Raw genomic sequence first — 22,445 nt, 5'->3', positions numbered from 1 at the left:
TTATATAGTAAATAAAAGAGAGTTTCGGAATAAACAATGATCTTTGCACGCAATTTATATTACATTGTAAATTACATTGTAAATTACATTGTGTTGCAATTGTAAATTAGTTGAATTTAAATCAAGACATAGCTACTTTGATTAGTAACGAGATTATGACTGTATAACTAGTATAAATTTTTCTCGAATAAACTTCTCGTTATTTTTCAAGCAGAAACATGATTTTATACGTCCATCTAAATAAAATGAGATATTTTCTCACAATATATTGATGTGTTACATTACGCAACTAGCAATTAGGAAAACGTCATGACGTCGTCGCATAAAAGAAAGTCAGTCCGTCGTCAGTAAATCGAATTTGCCGAGTAAATCAACCGTGTCGTTATGTCATCGTATAGTTGATCAGCCAGGGTCAGTCGTAAACGTATGTACTTACAAAGCGGTGCACCCGTGACATTTCCAACCCCCGTTCGTTCAGTAAGGAAAGGTTCAAAGGTCGAGGAATGTCTACGGCACCACCAAGCACGTATATAACACGCGATATTTAAAAAAAAGCATACTGTATCCTCCGAACTTCTCTTCAATTTACCAGCCCATTCACCTCTTCTACGCTTTCAACTGTATTTCCTGAGAAAAAATTTCTAACGAGATCGAAGTTTTAGTTAATTAATTAGTAAAAAGAATGGATAAGAGATCTACAGTTATTTTTCGTATCAAACATATTTGATATTGTTTTTTCAAACGCTAGTTAAAGATACGAAATAGTTTCATAGCTCATAGATATTAAGAGATAATCACATTAAAAAAGAGTTAATAATTATAAATTTTAAAAATAAATATAAATATTTCTGTCATTTTTCAATGCTGTTAAAATAAATAAAACTTCAAAATAAAGTCTCGGGATATTTACTGCCTTATATGTATAATAAATATTTAAAAAAGTTAAATTTTAATTGAAAGTACAATTTAAAGAAAATGTTGTATTTTCAGTTATTGATTTAATATCTTCAATAACGTATACGAGAGATATAAACCTAGCTCGGAAAATTAGAAACATTTCAAAAGCTATAGAAATCTCGGGGAAAAAAATCCCCGCGAAGCTAAAATCTCTCATTGTCTCCGAGGCGGGAAGAGTTGCGGTCGTTTTAGATGAGAATGTGTGAGAAGGCACAAAGGACGACGAGCACAGGTCTTCCGCTGTAGTATGCGGAAGGAGATACTCGTAGTTAATCGGATTTTGGACAACTTACCTTGGAGTTTGTGACGTGGTCGGCAGGCACGGATTCCGGAACGGTTTGCAGAGTGCTCCGCATGCTAGCGGACATTGTAGGCCAGCCAGTTTCACTCCAGCCTTAGACCTTCCTCCAACGATGTGTCGATACACCCTCTTCTCTTACGCCTGGAATAAGGAAAAACGTTTAAGGCGATTTTCAAGTGGAGTTAAGGCCCCTGAGTAAGCACTGCGGCCATGTTGGATCGTGACGTTACGTCACAAGCGAGGAGTAATACGTTGAAGTTTCTGGCATGCCATTTGTAAATAAAGAAAAAAATTGGGTAAAAAATTGAGATCGCTTCAAAACGCTTGTAAAAATAGGCCAAAGCTACCTTTACCCTTCCTCCAACGGTTAGTAAATAGTCGTAAAAATGCACTTCACCTTTTATGACTATTTATTGACTGTCAGGGGACTTTTTATAAGTATTTTAAAGCAATCTCATTATTTTTCCCAAATTCTTTTTATTTACAAATGACATGTAAAGAACTTCAACGCGTCATGTCACGTTTACGATATCACGAATATGACGATTATTCTTAATATTTCAGTCAACAGAGCTTTCGATCCTTTTCGGCGCATCAAAGGCGAAAAAATTACGGTTGAAAAGTACGATTCATATCAAAATTATTAATGATCCATATATGATTTGACATCAAACAAATAATTGTAATAACAACGAGAAAATTAATCAAATGGCGTTTCTTACCCCCCTTTCTGAAGAAGATAAACAGATAGAAGCATTTTTAATAAATTCTCATACATTTTTTTTACATATGTTCATACATGTTTATGTACGTTGTTTACAAACAACGCATGTATACTTAAGCATATTAAATTTTTCTTATGCAAGTATTTATCGCATAAAAATTTTGACAAAGAGAAAGAGAAAATGCTCATTTTTGTTTCAACTATTCGTTCATCGTGAAATATCTCCAATTAATAATTAACAGCATTTATTGGCATTAGGGTGATTCCTAACTAAGCGGATCGATAATCTCATTTTCATCCAATTTAGCTGAGCGCAAGCTCGATCTTGCCTGGACATGGCGCCCGATATAGCAACGCAATTGCACTGATTGACAAAGTGAGCTTTATTAATTGGTATGCACGGTAAACCGTGGGCTTCAATTACCACGTCGGTGGTATCCGCGTGGTGCGTGCGGAGCCGGCAGTACACGCACACTTATCATGCGATTGTTACACATATATACGCGCGGTCGACCAAATCATAAAACGGCACTACGCGTGACAGTGTTTATGTGCGGACAGGCACAATGTGGGTGATCAAATGAATGCGACAAACGGCAACGAAAATATTGGCGCTAACGAATTTTTGGTATTGTCACACAACAAGCCAATGCGTATCATAAATATTAGTCAACCGTGATGTTACGCATATATTTGCGTCATAATCCAATCAAATGCAATCATAAATATCTCCTGATTCATACAAATATTATTACAATCGATAATATACGTACTAAAATTTCGTAAAATAAATATATTCTTGAAGTATATGTTTACTTGCAAAACATGTAGTCACTATTACAGGGTCGTCACAAATCCAGGGTGGTTCTCATCCTAAAATAATTTTTCCCTGATTTCTAGACAAATTTTCATAATTTTCCCTGGCTTTCAATAACATTTGAAAACATTTTGTATGTCTTGATATTTGGAAAACGTTAAATATTTTGTTGAGAAATCAATTTAATATAACAATGTAAATTATTAATAATGTTGTTAACACTGCTTAACATTTTTAATTAAGTTGGTAGTATTCGAAAACTGTGTAAGTATGATGTACGTATATTAAACTTTTTTAAAGACAAAAATTTTTATTTTCCAAAAAATTTTGCAAAATTTCCTGTCTTCCCTAACTGTTTTCAATTTTCCTAACAATTCCCTAATTTCCCTAATTTCCAATTTTATGACAATATTAATTAAAATCAACTGTATTAATTAAAATCAACTTTGAAACTCTTTAGTTTCTAGTCCAAATTACGCATATGAATATTTTTATTTCAAATAAACTCATATAAAAATTCATAAGAAATTGAATAACATGTTCAGTAACAAGGCGGTTGATACATAATACTAACTTGTTTTTTTTTTAATTTTAAATTTTACGTTAGACTACATGTAGTTGCGGTAGTCTGGGAAAAGTTAAAAAGGATACGATCCTTCGAGCCGAAACAGGCCAAGCTCACATAAGTAGGCGAGTATGAATCATACCTCGTAGCAACGGACAGACGGAATGTAACATCGGGCCAATTTGGGTTCATATATGTCTGCTATCTCACGGCAAGCGATACGTTAGTATATTACAATTCTATTTATATATACGCGAGAAGTGCGACCGAGCAAAATATGTTATCGATGTCTATGTTCTGAATTGTAAGTCGGAAAATTAACCATGTTAAAATTGCTTTCGCAATACAGCATTAGACACACTATCGAATATACTATTTCGTTTGCGATTTATTAATATTTTAATCGTGATAATCAATCCGATGAGATTAGAAGAAACGAAGAAATATTTATCGAAATTGTCACAATAAATCATGTCAAATTGTTCTTATAAAGATATTTACAATATTGCAAAAAAGATTTAAAATTAACAGTTCACAAATAGACTTTCCACTATGTATAGTATTGACGTCATTGATATATATTAGTTAGATATATATAGTTACATTATTATATATATAATAAAGTGATTATCATATCGCTTTAATTGACCAATAAACTAACTCAAAATCTTCTCAAATTTGAATCAGAAATTTAATTTTATCTGAAACATTTATTATTTTATTTATTATTTGTGACTAAATAAATAAAATAACTAAGCTATTATAAAAATGACTAAGCTCTTATTATCAAATTGAGGAAAATATAATTTAGAATAGTGTATAATCGCATTATATTAAAAATACAAATACTATAAAATCAATAATCTTATGATATTCTCTCGTTTCGGTTTTACCTAAGATTTCTATCTAATCGAGCGGAACAAGAAATCTGCGGAAACGGTTGAAAGGGAAAAATGTCAGCAACAGAGAAAAAGAACGAATGTCTGAAAGAAAAGACGTGTATACCAAAAGGAAAAGAAATACGTGTATACCGGGTGATCCACGCTTACCACGATAGCAATATTATCAAGTATTACATAAATATTATGTGGAAAGATCTGTCCAATATAACAGAAAAACAGTTGTAGATATATAATTCAGAACTAAATAAAATATAACTTTTTAAGTAATTCATATAATTTTTAAATCGATATTCGAATGTATTGTAATTCTTTAAATATAATTCTTTAAATGGAAAACCAATTATTTAGTTTATTAATAGCTATAAATAAAAAATACTTCATAAAAACAATTGCATTTTTTCCAGAAAATTGTTATTAGTCGTGTTAATTTTTGCGCTAACAAATAATGAACTTTATAGAGCTCTTATAATGTATAATACACATAATATGTTGTAAATCGAACATATTGTCGATTTACATGTTCTTATGTTAAAATCTTTTCTTAAAATTTTGATCACATCTAATAACATTAGATTCGAAGATCAAGATGACATGTGATATTATGTAAATCGCCCTATGCAGTTCATACAATTGGCAGTATAAGTGTTAGTCGTGGAGAGTTCGTACCTCTCGGGATTGGTCGAGTGAAACAAGGTTGGCGAAAGTCGTCCCTCAGTATTGAGATTAATAATCCCGATGGGCATTATCTCCTTCACTACGTGACTATATGAGGAAAACGATCGATACTGCTATAAAAAAATCCAGTTAATTCCACGATTACGGTCAGCAATAACAAGCGTAACAACGTAATAAATTCACTGATTTTTAGGAAAATTTACTAAGGTAGACGCATATCTCTTTAAGATTATCGTACGAATTAAGATCATTATTCATGGAGTTTTAGTATTTTAAAACAAAAATCGCCTTCATATTAATAATTTCATTAAAAATCAAGCAGTGATAGATTTTAATGGAAAAATGTAATTCATTAATGTATTTCAACGAATAAGATAACTTTTAATCTTTTTTTTTTTATTTACAAAAATCTTTGTTTGTACTAAGCGTTTACTTCCGACATGATAAATAACATTCGGCGAGAAATCGTTAAAATACACACAAATAGCAAAAAACAGAAAAGTTAATATTTACGCAATTTTTATCCTATCTCGCGCGAATAATAATTGCACGCGCGCACGTGTGTACTTATATAGAAACTAATGAATATTGAATTAATACGTTTGAGAAAGCGAAATATAGTCTCCCCGCTTATTTTATGCGCATTTTGTGCAGCGACACGTGACCACGAATAAGGAATTAAAAAAGAAATTACGGAAAGAGTTTCCTGTATAAGACTAAAGGAATCGCACAATAATTAAAAATTAAAACGTAATTAATTCTAATTATCTAACATAGAGATCTAACAAAAAAATAATTATGCATTATCCGATATGGGATAATAGTTATCCAGTTTGAAGAGAATTGTTAAAACTATTAAAGATAAAAATCAAAATTTATCCCGAGCAGATTACAAAATTTGCATATTTAGTCCCTGCTTAAACGAGATAATACTTGAAGAAAAAGCACGGTATCGTTTATCAAACATGTGTAAACGGTAAGAAACAGCGAAATGATATGAACCGCAAGCGCCGATAACGATTCCAGCAGGCCGTTGAAGACGATCGTAACGTTTATAAGACAAACAACTTGACGAGCAAACGAACATTACCTCACAATTAAACAGAATTAAAAATTGTAACCTATGTGACGTGTTACATAAAAATGCGGTGTCGCCGTTTACCAAAATCGGCAACACACTCATGTTTCATATCTTTAGATTCAATAAATACAGATATATTTTAATGCAATCTTGATATTGTGCAACATACATGTTTTTAACACTGATAAAGTAAAATCAAACTTTCGTCCTTTCCAATAATTATCTCTATCTATTTAAAATATTAACAATATATGTTATATTCTTAGTTCTACATTTATCTATCACTTACTATGATTCCATTTTACATTTTCATATTTTTTTATAGATGTTATCTCTATGTTAACTAGATGTTAACTAGATATTATCTTTAAAGATATTCAAAAGATATTCAGTGTTTTTAGCATATGCATGTGACACGAAAAAAAGGCCAGCGAAAAAACCCTCGACGATTCGAAATATAAACATACATAAAATCGAATTATCGATTAAGAAAAGGCAAAGAAGCATTAGAGAAGCATTCTCTACTAGACATCTTGATACACGGTCCTGTCACTTAAGTGTGATACGATACTGAATTACGTCAAGTTACTATATGACACAACCATATCAAACATGATTTAATGTACAATATGAAATGCAATGAGTGTTTCGGTTTAGTGCCAATTTTCAGATGAATAGAATGAGATTCTAAACGAAAATTTTAATTGCAGTTGCAGATTGTGAACAAAATTTTTTTTCAGAACAATAAAAGTCAGATAAAAAAATATCAATATGTTGTATGGTGATTGATTGAATTGTACCATCAGAAAACCGATTTAGGAAATAAATTTCATTATATTTTTTTCCCTATTATAATGCATTAAAAAATCGTTCGCACACTGAATTTTAAATATTTATTTCAATGTAGTATCAATTAAACATTTATTGAATGTGAATATATATTTATATATTTAGTAAAAGAATCCTTAATTTAACTATCCTTATTTTAATCGTCTAAATATTGATTTAATGTAAGCAATGTTTAATTAGTACTATTTAAAAAAAATATGTATTGAGATTTAATAAATTTTTTCTCAGTGCAATATGAATGTGAATTCACGTGTTTAATTAAGGATGCCACTGTGTTGGAGTATCTTTGAGATCGAGCACGATAAAATCCTGACTGAAGAGGATTACACGACGAAAATCGCGACACACGGAAGTGCGTGCGTACTCACGCAAGGTACGTTCGCGCGCGTGCAGCGCAATGATGATGTAAACGGGCGTTTGATAGATGACCATAGGCGATGTCGGTGATAACAGCTGCAGGACATCGCGGGACGAATTGTTGCGATCTTAAGAAAATATTCACGGTGACATTATTTCACTGTGAACAGGTGTTTCGAATATACTTTCGTTCCACGGCCACCTGCGAAACATTAGCCGCTAATTATAGAGCGAATTTTGCACACACAAGCTTTGAAACTATCCGAAAGCATTCGAGCGGGTGGAACACGCACGTAAATTTTGAGAATATCTGTACAAACTGATCGCTCGTATATTCAGTAATATAATAAATTATATAATTATTACGGTAAAGAAATATATAATAAAGAGGTTGCAGCTTTCTCTATCAATGACGTAATGTTGTGCATGCATAACATTGTGACTAAATCGATTACTATCAAATGACATTGACAATAAAATTTTCTTTCACTATTTAACATTTGAAAAATACAAAAAATTATAAACGATATTAGTCTTTTCTGCATTGAAAAAAAAAATAAATTTTAATAAATATTTGTTTGAATAGTTTTAAGTAAATATTTAACTAAATGTAAATATACATTTGTTTCATACAAAAACCATTGAATTAACTATTATTTCTTATTGGATAAACATTTATTTACTATAATTAAATGTTTACTTAATACTATTCAAAGAAATATGTATTAAAATTTAGTAAATCTTTTTTTCATCGCTCCGAAAAACGACATATCCGTAATTACAGAAAGCTATCTCTAAATTCTTCTATTATTTCACAGTCAAACATGTAATGTGGCATAGCAAGCAGAGTTACGTAATTGTCGTGATCAATATTGTACCAACTTTAATTGTTTACGGTGCGGGAATACGGTAAGCTTAATTTGAAATCACACCTATGAAAGGTTGAAAACCGTGCGAATGCAATTTACTCGCAAAATGTGCTCATGGATGTAAGTAGAAATCTAGAGTGTATTTGGAGTCACGCAAAATTAGGTCCTAGACCACCGTCCCTATGAACTAGGTCTTACTAGGTCATCGGCACACGCGCAGATAGGACATGCAGCCAGGGGCGACTACAGATTTCATTGGAACTAGTCCAGTAGAAGATTTCAATACTAAATTTCTTACTATTTTTCTTATCCAAATATCAAATTAGAAATATACAATTGTTCCCAGCAAATTTTCCCATTAAATCTTAATAATAACGTGTACAATTTAAATTCGATTCAGTTATTGATCAAGCCATCTCTCTCTCTCTCTCTCTCTCTCTCTCTCTCTCTCTTCTCTTTCTCTACGACACAAACATTATTTTACATATTATATACATTGCGTTTTTTTTAAATATATATCAATTATTTACTTTGATATTTCCATATAAACATATTATCACAGTTTTATTATTTCTGTTTTATTATCAGAAAAAAAAAAAAAGTAATACCGTAATACTTTAGGGATTGTACAAAATGTAATCGCCGATATCGTATCGAACGTAAATATCAATAGTCCTCTCATCGGATCTGTCCGCGGCAACGTACGTGTCAAAATGCTGTTGTACCGTTATCGGGCCAATACATCGCCAATTTCGTCGTGCCGAATGGCGCGTGTTTCTCGTGCAGTTCCCGCGGCTTTTTGCCAGTGGACAAAATTGCGATAGCACAACGAGGAAAGGTATTACATAAAGCTAGAAGCCCGGCTTCCATAGCGTAATCCAAGAATAAATCGTCGCCGGGCGACGGATTCTCACACGTTAAGAAGATTACTCTGCGATCCATCCTGTCTCTATCGATGCTGTCTTTGAAAGCGCACTTTGCTCATTTAGTCCATACAAAGGACGTTAAATCAATCGTGTACAGAATGTATTAAGCATAGATGAAATGACAGTAAATGCTGGAAGATCAAAGGGATCGTATTGATTTGTTTATTCATTATAACACAAATTTTACGAGATTGAAATAAAAGGGATGAATCCACAAATAGAGATAGACGGTTTTCTGACGATAAGAATATAATGTTTTTTGAATACTCCCAATTAGGTGCAATTATAAATAAGACTAAGGTATTGTCAAAGTTAGGTAACTGTGCTTATAGATGCCGTACACTTTGTCAATGAGTACGCGATAATTACATCGTGCGATGCGACACCTATAGGGACACGACATTACAGAGTTGTTCCGGCAAGTTAGTTTATCATTAGGATGTATCATTAGGAGAACAATGACGATGTAACGCGAGCGGCGTCGCGTATCAAACACCGATTGCGGCGTATCCGCGCTCGTGAAAGTACAAAAAGCAATTAAAGTAGAACGTAATGTGCAGAATGAACAAGGGATATTTCCTGATGATAAATCCCACGCATACACCACTTTTATAATTGCTACGTTTTTTCATTACTTGTCTTTTTTTTATATTCTTTTTATACATGACGCTTTCGACTGCAAAAAATAATTTATGAATGTTACGAGTCATTGTCCTCTCTCTCTCTCTCTCTCTCTCTCTCTCTCTCTCTCTAAAATAAAATTTTATTTACATTGTTATTTCTAAACTATAATAGAAAAATATTAGCGAAAGCGTTACTCATATGCAAATTACATATAAATTAAACGGTTGACATATCTACAACTACAAGTAAATAAATTTTTTTATCAAGATATATCTTTAAAAAATATTTCTTTAAAAGCTGAACTTGAATTGAAACTAATACAAAAACATTCAAATTTATTTATGATCAGTAAATGGTCGATAAAACGTTAGAATAAAGTAGAATTTTTCTATCAATCGATAGAGAGGTCAGCACTCTTTCGAGGGAGAGAAAGGAAAGGATGGAAGGATGGGTGAAGAGCCAGACAAGTAATAAAAAACCGTTTCGATCGGCAAGAGAGTGACCGATGCTGCCAGACTACAAGGAAATGGGCGGTCATGAACACGTTTCCGAGCCACTCAATGGGATGGCAACATATTGTCACAATAGAAACTTTTACAATAACATGTTTCCGATACAGCAAATACCAAAGCCGTACACGTGTACGGTGAATGCTCAATATACGTTCGAGAAGTTTGAGACCAAACAAACGCAACTCTCAATTCATTTTGTTTGCAAAGAAAAGTGGGATGCTTAAAGATTGGCATTCTTAAAGAATTACGACCGTAATTAAAATTAGATTTACACTCTATGTATATTTTATTCCCGTTTCTATCGATTCTGTAGATTAACTTTAATCTCGATTCAACTTATTTTTCATCCTTTTCTAGTTCTAAGAATTAAAAAAAGAAGAGTGAGTGGAATCAAGTTAATTTACATTGATGGAAACGGATATGAAACCTATTTCTACCAATGTAGATTAAATCAGTTCAACTTGCTTTTCATTTTTTTTTAATTCTTAGAATCAGAAAGAAGTGAAGAGTTAGTGGAATCAAAATTAAAATTAAACTACATACAGTGGAAATAAATGGTGTGATTATTAATGAGTAAAATTTAAACTACAAATAAACTTTTATCTATGGAAATGTACTTGTACGCTTCATTAAACTTTCGTTATTTAATATGCTTCGTGAATGCGAAAAGTTTTATTTCATCAGACACTCTGTGAAGCTACGTTTAGCATCCATCGATTATATGATAATATGAAATAGTTGAGCGTCAATGCGTAAACAATAGCACAGAGCGGATTGCCTGAACAGCTTTCTACGTAATTATGGAAAGCAAATGCTATTTATTCTTTATCATTGACACATTTCGATGCACATGCTATGAAGCTTTGATACCTCCGCCGTGAGAGAAATCTGTTTTATAACAGATTATCTGTTACGTTTCTAAACATGCTCTTGCGCAATTCGCACGTCGCTCTAATTTATTTTTTACATTCGCTTTAATTCACTTTAATATTAACGTTGCAATAATAATCTGCAGTTCAAGTTAAAATGAATGGATGGATTAAAATGCAAAAAATTCTTAAAACGGTTTTTCAATAAAACGTCAGAAATCATCCGCTAACTTCAAATTATTTTGGGAATTATGTGATTAGTATTTCAATTATCGCAAAAATAAGAAATAGCAGTGTACTAAAGATACACAAGAAGTATCTTGAAGTTTGATTTAGTAACGATTGCACTCGTAAAATATGAAAAAAAAAAAACAAAAAAAAATGTTCTTTCTTCGTACATTAAAGTTTCACGTAAGTTACACGATCTGTTTCTTTTCCAAGTTAAGTCATTTGTACGAACCGCAAAGTATTGAATTTTTGATAACGTTTGATGAGCTTTTAACACGTGTGCATCGTCTCGATCGGTATAGCGACATGCTACGGCGATAATAGAGATATAAAACGTTCAATAATTGTGCACTGGTATTCCAGAGATCGAACGAATCAACACGCATGCAACGGAAACGGAAGCTCGGTTTGACTCGAAAGCTTATACCCTTAAAGCCTATTCTACAATTGTATAAACGTAGTTGTAAGTGATCGCAAGAACCGTTCAATTACAATTGAATGTAAGAAGAATATTCGATTGGTCAATTCTTATAACTACACTCACAACTATGCTTATATAATTTTAGAGTAAGCTTCACGATTGATCCTTTACTCATGTGTTGAAGTTAGAAAAACATTCTTTTGATTAATATTCACAATTTAAGATTTATATGAAAAATTAGTCTAGCAAAAAATTTTCTGATTAACAGCGGTCTCTTGTGTCTATTTTCGTATTAAATGCCCTGCATGATTCACGTTTCAGATCATAAAAAAGGCGTGGATTTCACCTTAATCCTTAGAACACACAATGATTTTCCAATTCTTTACACACGATGAGTCATTCGTGCCCCGGATTAATTTTAACAAATATACCCAAATTATTTAGTGATTTTTATATACATACTTTAACATTTTTAGAAAATATTGATAAGGTTGTGTATTTAAAAGAATTGTATATAAATGTTACAACTAATTACTTGATGCTTCTAGTTTTTCGAAGAAAATAAATGTGTAGAACAAAGGACCCAATCGCATGATGTAGAACTCCGGTTTATTTAACGAGAAATATAATAGTGTCGCGGACAATTATATGCTTATGGCCAGTATTCATAATCGATTCTTATATTTAAGATCGTCTTAAGCTAATTACAAAAGCTGTGTTAACCTCTTAAGGCATTACTTAAGCCCGTTTCTACCAATGTAGGTCTCGATTCAACTTGCTCGTCATCTTTTTCTTATTCTTAAAACTAGAAAAAGATAAAGATTATTTGAACCGAGATTAGATCAAACTGCATTGATAGAAACACATGCACAGGGCATTAGACAATCTTAAAAAAAGAATTGACTATGTGAGAAGACCAGATGAATCAATTTCAAGAATGTGAGAAATTGTATTAAAAACAATGACATTTGTGATCAATTAGAAATTGATCAAATTTTATAAGCTAGCATAATCAGAAATGTGCCACTGATCAGAAATTTGTCTCCAATTATATTCAGCTGTTATTACGCGCAATGATACATCTGGTCTTTTTATATCAAGGAACTGACTATGAATACCGGCATATGATTCTCTATCAATTTAATGTTTTATCAGGCGGATCTCATTAGTAAAACTCTCATCGAATTTTGACGTTAAAATTCAAAACTCAGAAACTGATTTCTACATAATAAACATTAAGTAAATTATATAAAGAGAAAATTGACAAATATGGATACACAATCCGCGGATCGATTCTGGGGCGAAATCTGCACGCGCTAACAGGGTAAAACCGCTCCCAAAGGGGAGGAAGAAAGATCCTCCTTTTGTTTGAGAAGTGGCAATTGGATGATGGACGAAAATTTAGGATTAAGAAAGCTAGTACTGATTGAAATATGTCGAGAAAGAGAGAGAAATGGAAGGACAGAAAGAGACAGAAATAGAGAGCGGGGGCAGAAAACCTCTTCGAAGCCAAATCGAGAGAGGAAGAGGAAGAAAGAGAAAGAGAGAGAGAGAGAGAGACGAGCAAGAAAAACGAAGTGACTCCTCGCGGCAAACTCGGTTGGCTACTCCTTCTCTCCCTCCCTGTTTTTTTGGACACTTAGGGCACCGTGCACTCACCTACGCACACGCAACTCTCTCGAATGCATTCATATTCCCACATATAAGAACGTTACACGCAGGAGCTCCCCATTTTCTCTCTCTCTCTCTCTCTATCTCTATCTCTCTCTCTCTCTTTCTCTCTTTCCCCTTTATATTTCAACAATAAATACATACGTGTTGAGATGCATACATGCGAGCTAAGCCTCGGCGACGACGTCGGCGGTTACGAGGACGCACGAGGACGAAGGCGGTGACGGTGGCGATTGACAGCAGTGGTAGTAGTCGTCGTGATGATCGTGGCGGTGATGGTGGTGGTAACGGTGTATGCGATAAGTGAACGGGGGCGGCAAGTTATAATATACGCGAAGACGGCAACGGGCGCCGACGGGCTTTAGACTTCCGTCGGCGCGTGCGACGATTCGCGGGTGACGGCGAGATCTCGCCGACGAGCACGGGAGAGACGTCCAGGACACGGCGTTCGCACGTTGCGTGAATGATCACCTCCTCGGTGACCGTACATCGGCGGAGATGATGGAGTCTCTCAGCGGGTGCGGGTGTGCGCGCGCGCGCGCGTCCGCGCGAGAGCGCTCACGGTCGTTCGCTGTGTCTGTCCTCTTCCCTCCCCTCTCTCCCCCCTCACTCTCTCTCTATCTCTCTTTCTCTTCCCCTCGCTCAATCCGTCCTTATAAGTTCGTCTTTCTCCTTCTTTCTCTCTCGCGGACGACAGTTCTTTTTTTTTTTAGCTCTCACTCACTCACGCACGCACACGAGGTTCGTTTCTCACTTCCTTTCTTTCTTGGCGGTTTTACCTCTTCCGATCGCCGTTTCTCTCACTTCACCGCGTCTTTCTCCCTCGCGCGCGCTCTCCTTGTCCGTCAGTAACCTAGAAAGCGGCCGCGGCGGCCATTCAGGATTACGGGACCTCCGTCCGTCCGTTTGCGTACGTACGTCTGCCTTGCTCGTCTCTCTCTCTCTCTCTCTCTCTCGTCGAGATCAAGTGGTGCGTCTCTTTCGTTTTCTCTCTCTCTCTCTCTCTCTCTTTTTCTCTTTCTCTTCCCTCCAGGTATATCTCGCGATTACTCGACGGTTCTCTTCTTCACGTTCGGAGTGTACGCGAGGTCGAACGCAAAGATGATGCTGCTCACGCCGCGAGCGCATGCACGTTTCGTTCGCCCATTACGGCACGCTCGCTCGTGCTCTCCTCACGTTGCACGACGACGACTCGACTCCGAGCGGGCGTAGGCTAATACGACGACGACGACGACGACGACAATCGTTCGACGCGGACGGGCAACGGCACGCTCACGACGCTTGGACACGCTCGGCTGTCGCTCGCCGCTCAGAGCAATACGCGGCACCGACCGGCGCACGATCGCCAACCCCACAACGCTCTCGGCTCTGCTATCGACACACTCGTATGTGTGCTTCTCCTCTCTATTTCTCTCTCTCTCTCTCTCTCTCCCTCTCTCCCCAACACTGTACTCACTCTACTTCACTGGGCGTACGTACGATCGCGATCGCACAGCGCACACCCTCGCCACGGGCACCGTAGATCGGCGAGGAGCGACCGACTGTAGAGAGTCCCTTGGGTGTGCTCGAGGCGACGGCAGGCGACAGTAACGGCGGCCACGGCGACGACAGCGACGATCTTGATCACGACGGCAACAACGAGCACAACGGCGTTGATGTTTATCGTGCCGTGTCGCGAGACATGAACGCGAAAAGTTCGCGGCTCGTACGATCGGGCCGGTCCTCAATGCTCAGGAATATTCGCCCATTTGTGACAAATTTCCCGTCTCCGAGATACACCGCGTTAATGACCGACCCCCACCTATCGCCACGCACATATATCACAGCACCTCAGGTTTTTCATGATGGCGACGCGCCGTCGTCGATCCTCAAGATGGCGCGTCAGTCGCCAGCAGCAGCCTAGCTGCGCGTATTTTGAATTCAACGATGTTGACTTCAGGGCGATCGGAGCATTTCGGAATATCGAACAGCAAATTATATCGTGCGAAAATCCCAAATCGATCGTGGATTTTCGAAAATTCTGTATGTTACAAAATTCTAATAATTCAAAATTCAAAAAATTGTAAATAATTTACTTTAAATCAATTTGTAATTAATAATTTATAAAAATAATTATTAATAGTTAATAATTAACGATTATTGTTAAAAACTAATATTGATAAGTATTAATAGAAATTATTGTTACTAATCATTAATAATAATAATTATTATTATTAATCATTAATAACCATTAAAGACAATAACTAATAATCATTATTAATTATTAATTAATTGACATTAACTGAATTATTTACAAGCTTTTAAATTATTACTATTAAAAATTAATTATTTTATTTATAATGTATTTAAATGTTTTAATTTCAAGTTTTTTAAATTTAATTTTTAATTTTACGACAAAATTCTAGTGAATTCGATCACTTTTGCAATACGCTAGATTACTGCATATTAAAAGCTGCCATACGTGAACTTAGCAAAATTAAATGTAAAGGTATATAAATATGTTTTAAACGATCAAATACTTGATAATGACATTGTTAAATAAATATATATTACATCATTGTCAAAGTTGATTATCTTATAACACCGTAATCGGATATTTCATATAATAATCTTTAATATTGACTAATTCAATTATAGTATGAATGATCGAATTCATTATTATATCATTGTTATTATTTTTATTTTAAAAATTAATTCATGATCCTCCTATCCCCGAGATAACATTTCTAAGGAATTATAATATATGGTATTGTTTGAATTTATAAATTTAAAAAAATACAAGAAATTTCTTTTAGAATTAAGATCTAGTCGTTTTTAATTAACGTATAAAGTTAATAATTATTTCATTCTGCATGGCAATTTATCATAGTTATTAATCCATCGTAGAGTGCGATCCACTTCACGCTGCAAATGCTTTGAAGCTTCTTTGATTGGTCAATTCGTGAAATTCTTTCTTTTGATTGGTCAACGAAGTATTTGCAGCGTTAAGTGATATCACATCCCTAATTTTTTTTTCAATTTGAAGGTCAAAATCTGAAGGGTAAGATTATGTAAAATTATGTAAGTTTGTGAAAAACATTTGTCATAAATAATTTTTCATAACACTCGAAGAAAATGTCCGGATTCATCAGAACCGCGAATAGCTATTAGAATTGACTCGTTTTGGAAATAAAAAGAATTAGAAAAGCAATAAGAGATAACTAGTATATTATAATTCTACGTGAGTACTTATTCCTCAAATACAATATCTAAAATTACACCAAACATGTTGCGAAGGACTTTGCTGAAGTAGAAAATTATCTATCAACAAATATTTAATCAAGAGCAAAGTATTTTTGCAATAGCTCCTCATATATGTCTTTATCAGTGTCCAGAAATAAGCAAAAGATGACTCTGTCCACCTGAAAAGATATAATAAAAATTTGACGTGTACTTTCAATTGTAAATACTAAAGTAACAATTTGTTGAATGCATGTGCAATCTTACAGTATCTTTATTATCGAGGAGAAACTTTTTAACGGTCGATATAGCTACTTTGGCCGCTGGTCTTTGTGGATATCCATAAATTCCAGTTGATATGCATGGAAATGCAATAGTACGCAGACGATTCTCTTTAGCCAGAGTCAGACTATTCTCGTAACATTCTTTTAATTTATCAGACTTTTCACCTTGTGGACCAACCGTGTGGATAATATCTAGAATAAATAAAATATATTTTGTTTCAATTTAATTAAGTTATTTTTAATAAAATATAGATTATGAGCTCTTGCAACAAATTGTTTACATTTAGCTGGCAGTTCATAACCTCCTGTGATTTTAGCTTCGCCAACTTTGCATCCTTTTAACGTCGCGCATTCCTTCCTTAAATACGGTCCTGCTGCTCGATGAATGGCTCCGTCAACTAAAATATTTGTCATTATTTCATACATAGAAACATCTCTCAAATACATAAAGTTACAAAATATATATATTCATCAGATAAAGCAGCTTTGCAACTGTTATAAAATGTAAAATTCTTTAATGTAATTGATCCTTTACCATAATATTACTCTTAATTCCTGAATGGATTTAAATATATAAACTAATCATATTAAGAATTTTGTAACAGTTACAAAGCTACTTTTTCTGCTGAATGCAGACAAATATTTGAGAACATTTTATACCTCCACCACCTCCCAAAAGACTCGAATTAGCAGCATTGACAATTGCATCAATCTCAAGCGACGTTATGTCTCCTTGCCACATACATACTTTCTTAGCTAGGGTCTCATCGACTTTTTCAGCCTTTTCAACGGTCTTGGTGATATTAGACTTGTTTTTATCCCAGTACTCTGACCATGTACAAATCTGATCGAGAGTAGTTACCTTTCCCTTGTAAAAGCTTCTCTTTTCCTCTGGCGGCATGTTCAAGAACCTTTCTATTTAATAAAGAAATAATGAAAAGAGACACTAGAATACTTCACAATTCCTTGATTATGCTCCATTTAATTAATCATTAACTGAAAGAAAATCCTTACGTTTCTCATCTTCGAACGACATCTTTCCTTCGGTTTCGATGGAAGCCGAGCTGTTTCTCAAAGGGAAACTTCCAAGGATACGAGTGCTTCTAAAGAAGCAACTAACAACGGTCGCCTAGAAACCAAAAGCAGCGTTCTCGCAACTCTTGAAAATTATGCGGTGCCAGATACGCTCTTCTACCTTACTTTCAAAACCAGCATATCTCGCGAGAAACTCCGAAGGACTTTTTGTCAATCATCAATGTCACGTGTCTGCGATTGAACATACAGTGTCGTCGCAAATTTTACAGTGTCCTGAGAACTGTTCAAATCGTCGCAAAAATACAAGTTCTTTTCTCTCGCTCGCAATTATTTGCAATCACTATTATCGCGATTGCGATGATCAATTCTGGTCCAATTTTCTCCAGTTTAATCAGCCGGCAATGGAACTACCGTCGCCATCTAGCTGATCTGGCAACTTCAACTTGCTCTTTGCGCTGCATATTTTCTGCATGAGTAGTGTCATCTAGAAGATCTAGAAGCATTTTGAAGACATTTTGCACCAAGATAACACCTGATGATAATATGTTTTTTGCAATTGTGGAGAAATCACTGGAAAACCTGGAGGTCGATTATTATGTGTATATCTTGAAATTATTGACGAAATTTTTTTTTAAAGTCAAATATAAAACGATAGAACATTAAATTATTACATTGAACAAATATTATTTTCCACAGCAAATGTGTCCAAAATACATCTTAAAGATATCTTAAAGATATATTTGAGATATGTGATATCTCTAAGATATCTGATGTATTTCTGCTGTATGGATTAAATGTATAATTCATAAAGCACTTTATTTAAAATTATATCAACACAAAAGGAGATCCATAATGTAATAGAATCTATATTTTTTATATCTTGGAGTTTGTTAAATTAAAAAATTTTTTGAAATTTGAAAATTATAATTAAACATTTCAGAAATATTACAAAAAATGTATATATAATATTTTGCTATAAATTTTTCAAAAAGCCGCCAATACTTGAAATGAGGTAAAAATTACAAAAGTGAGCAAATTTATTACAATATTTATAATTTTATTGGTCGGTATATACTTAGTAAATTTTGTTTACTTTTATAATTTTTATTTCGTTTCAAAATATACTGAATAGCATACTTTAGTTGAGGGACGTTTTGAACGTTTCTTAGGACATACATATGAGGATATCCTCTGAATGTTCTTTGGAACGTCCCTTGGAGATTTGGGCTATTAAGAATACCATCGAGTTGCCGTGGGCGTTAAAATTTTTCAAAGCTCCGGAAGACTAATGTGAATATATAGAAATATGAAATTAAGAATATCAAATTATAATTTAAAATTGTAATTGATAAAAATAAATCTAATTAAATAAGAGAAATCCTATTTTCGGTCAAAGCGGATCTTATAGTACTTAAATATTTCTGTGTAAATTTATATATATATATATATATATCTAATTCTATAAGCTATCCTCCGAAATCTTTTTCAATCTCGAAACACAATCATGAAATTTTTTCTTTTTTTTCCATATATGTTTATATATTATTTTTACGTTCACAACATTTTCAAAGATTAATAAGAAAAAAGTGAAAGGAAGTTCACTCTCACTCACTTCCACATATAAAAGGTAAAGAATCGTCACAAAATAAATAGACGATCACTAGTTATTTACGATAAGAAATCAATATCAGTGTAATGAACGTAATAATTAAGCGTCACTGCGTTGCATCGACTTCATTTACCAACAACATTTGTCGAAAAAAGTAGACCACCATTGTAAATGTAATATTACATTACATAAAATTACAGTGCAATTATACGTTGATTTCACACTATATAGATGCGATATAGACAACTTCATTACAATTATTAATCAAACAAACGGAATGAGTTGTGATTCGCGTGGGTGTTCATGTATGTATATTCGTGGGCGTTTGTAGATTTATAAGAAAATGTGTCTTTAACCTAGAGATATTAACCTGTTCCATTCGGCATATCTATCAAAATGTTCTTAGCAGTCACGTAAATGCCATAGTTCTATGCCTTATACTGCACCAAACCGGCTGTACTTGCTTGAGCAAAATCCCAAGATAAATCCCAAGAGAAATTTTCCACGAGAAATAGACGAAAGGTTTCTGTGAGAACTAACTTACTTTAAGCACTTTGAAATTAAGTTTACAATTGTAAGGACCACATGTAAAAACGTAGTTTACAGATTTTGTGCATTTTTCCTCAAATTATTAAAAATGTCTAATTTACTACATATTTAAAAAAATTTTTCTTTCGCATACATGTACTGTATATACTGTATTATATACTTTTTAAATTACCTGTAATGCTGTTACATAATATACATAATATAATATATGTATATTCAAGTTAGTTTAAAATAACATGTTTTAAAGCAAAATTTAATTTAATTTGTAAAACTGTAACTCAATGAAAAAGAATAAAAGTTCAGGTTGCACATGAACGATTCTTTGTAAAAATGTCACCTGATTTTATTCTTTTTCATTACATGCGAAAATAATTGTTTTAAATATCGTGGTAAATTGAACATTTTCAAAAATTTAAGAAAAAATGCATGAAAATACGCAACTCGACGATAAAAACGTCAAATAACTTTAAATGGCAACAAATATAATATCAGCTTTTTGTTTGAAAAATAATATAGATTTTCTACAACTTTTAAAGTGAATCTCACACTGTAGATCTCACTCTGTAGAGTGAAATCTTACTTCAAAAATTGAGCTACTCTTTTTCAAGAATAAATTTTCACTCTTTAGAATGATATTCCACTCCAAAGAATTTAGAGAGGATACAATATAAATATGCAAGATTACAGATACAATTCATTATGCATTTACATTACGCTGCACGTAATTTTCGTAAGTCGTAATAATGGAATCTTTAAGATGTTCTGTGGAAGCCGCACGTTTTTCTAATTCGAAAAGAGATTGAAAGTTTGACAGGATTTCGAACTTTCGAATAGCGAACCGCCCACGTCAGGTCACCGAAATACGACCTCCAAAATGCCGCGTGTATTTGTCTGTAGCAAGACCCAGTTGTATTACTACATCGCGCCTGTGTCCCATTACGTCCTCGTCTGCAGCGAGGATGAAAAAGTAGCGGAAGTTTCTGTCGGAGCTTGCACACGAGCTATTACGTAACACCCGGTGCGTTTATGATTAGAAAAGTTTTGAAATAGATTGTACACGGGACACAAGATTTTATCTTTCTTCCAACAGGGGAATTTATGGGAGTAAAAAATTTAAACTTTCCTCTATTATTATAATTTAATTTTTTATAATCTTATTTTTCCCTAAAAAGATACACATTTCAGATCTCTGTCATTAATAACGAGCGCACGTAAATATGAAACTTATTGGACTGTGAAGCAAATATTATAAATTCTCTTTGTAAATTTATTTCTTCAAGCAAAATTATTTCTCGGTGTATGCCAAAGAGAGAAAAAAATTACAATAAAGATTTTAGTTCCTACTGACGAAAGGAGCGAAAGAAACTAAAATAAAACAATTTTCTCGAATTTTCTGCCAAACCAAAAAGCGCAGACTAACAAATTTAAGAATTTCAGGATTTTCGACGAAAAACATTAAGTTTTTGTCTCAATATTATTTTTACATCTATGCTTGCAAAAATTCCCAAGAGACCTTCCCAAGGAGTCAATAAACATCAAAATGACTTCATCTTGATTCTTAATCGTCAATAAACAGTTAAATTTTATAATTAAAAAAAAATTATTATATTGATTTGATTATGATGTAAAAATAAAATTATTTTGAATTTCTCTTGACTTGGCGTGTTCCTTGGGTTGCACATAGATTCGATGCACTCCTAATATGAATGAACAGTCTCTGACAACGAGACGGCTGATGCTAACGCCGACGTCGATGCTGACGCCGATGCCGACGCCGACGCCGACGACGACGACGACGTCATCGGCGGGGAAACGGCGGTGGTGGCACCGGTGGTCGGAGTAGTGCTTTTTCCATCGCGTTGTGCAGAACGGCAGCAGCGTAGTAGCGCATGCTGAAAGCTATCGATCCATCCACGGTCCTGAGCTTTCTCTCGCTTCTCTTCACAAGCCTCGCGAACGTCGCCACCGAGCAACCGTCCCGGTATACGTATCGGGCGCGATTTTATACATATATTTCCGTATAACAATTATATTCTTCCTCCTTTCGTTTAATTTCATCGGGAAGTGTATCAAGAAGTAGAATCAGCGGCGATAGCGTAATGGCACGTCGGGGCGAACACTGCAGGGCGATTTTTCTATTGTGTGAGTTTTCTCAAAGAGAAAAAGTCGTGAACTCTTTCTGGTCAGGAAGGGAGTGCATTGATACGTGTTTCCGCTATTAATTATCTAATATTAAGTAAGAAGAGAAGTCGTACCTGTCGTGATCACGACAGGATGCACCAAGTATAATTGCCGAATCACGCCATTTGAGTCTTAGGTGCATTGAAGACATTACCATTCGAATGAAAAAAAGTCCTACCACGATTACGTGAGCGAGTTTTCTCGTGGTTACTCAGGTGTT

General features: G+C 34.2%; 3 protein-coding genes across 5 annotated transcripts in view; 1 reads left to right on the top strand and 2 right to left on the bottom strand.

Annotated features, from left to right (window-relative positions):
• The window catches only part of LOC108753673 (serine/threonine-protein kinase MARK2-like), a 108,433-nt gene extending 93,186 nt beyond the window's left edge, over window positions 1-15,247 (bottom strand). Inside the window, exons 1-2 of one of the 3 annotated variants that reach the window (XM_018495482.1) lie at window positions 13,493-15,247; window positions 1,251-1,399 (exon numbers count right to left, since the gene is read on the bottom strand). In XM_018495482.1, the coding sequence (XP_018350984.1) occupies window positions 1,251-1,325 (75 nt within the window). In that variant the 5' untranslated portion in view covers window positions 1,326-1,399; window positions 13,493-15,247. Of the gene's footprint in view, window positions 1-1,250; window positions 1,400-13,492 lie in introns of those variants that run through there. The other 2 variants (XM_018495484.1, XM_018495471.1) reach the window with 2 other exon arrangements.
• Window positions 15,248-16,549: 1,302 nt separating this feature from the next.
• Window positions 16,550-18,296, bottom strand: LOC108753677 (macro domain-containing protein CT2219-like). The gene is made up of 6 exons (XM_018495492.1): window positions 18,052-18,296; window positions 17,866-17,980; window positions 17,512-17,766; window positions 17,133-17,249; window positions 16,835-17,043; window positions 16,550-16,749 (listed from the first exon to the last, which is right to left on the bottom strand). Exons 1-6 carry the CDS (start codon window positions 18,064-18,066, stop codon window positions 16,663-16,665), a joined length of 798 nt encoding a protein of 265 aa, XP_018350994.1. The 5' UTR covers window positions 18,067-18,296; the 3' UTR covers window positions 16,550-16,662.
• A 3,632-nt stretch (window positions 18,297-21,928) lies between these two features.
• Window positions 21,929-22,445, top strand: part of LOC108753676 — a 9,062-nt gene continuing 8,545 nt past the window's right edge. Inside the window, exon 1 of the mRNA XM_018495491.1 lies at window positions 21,929-22,186. Coding sequence (XP_018350993.1) covers window positions 22,144-22,186 — 43 coding nt within the window. The 5' untranslated portion in view covers window positions 21,929-22,143. The remainder of the gene's footprint in view (window positions 22,187-22,445) is intronic.

The sequence above is a fragment of the Trachymyrmex septentrionalis genome, unplaced genomic scaffold (genome assembly GCF_001594115.1).
Source record: "Trachymyrmex septentrionalis isolate Tsep2-gDNA-1 unplaced genomic scaffold, Tsep1.0 scaffold70, whole genome shotgun sequence".
Classification (NCBI taxonomy): Eukaryota; Metazoa; Arthropoda; class Insecta; order Hymenoptera; family Formicidae; genus Trachymyrmex; species Trachymyrmex septentrionalis.
This window is presented reverse-complemented; position numbering and strand designations above follow the sequence as displayed.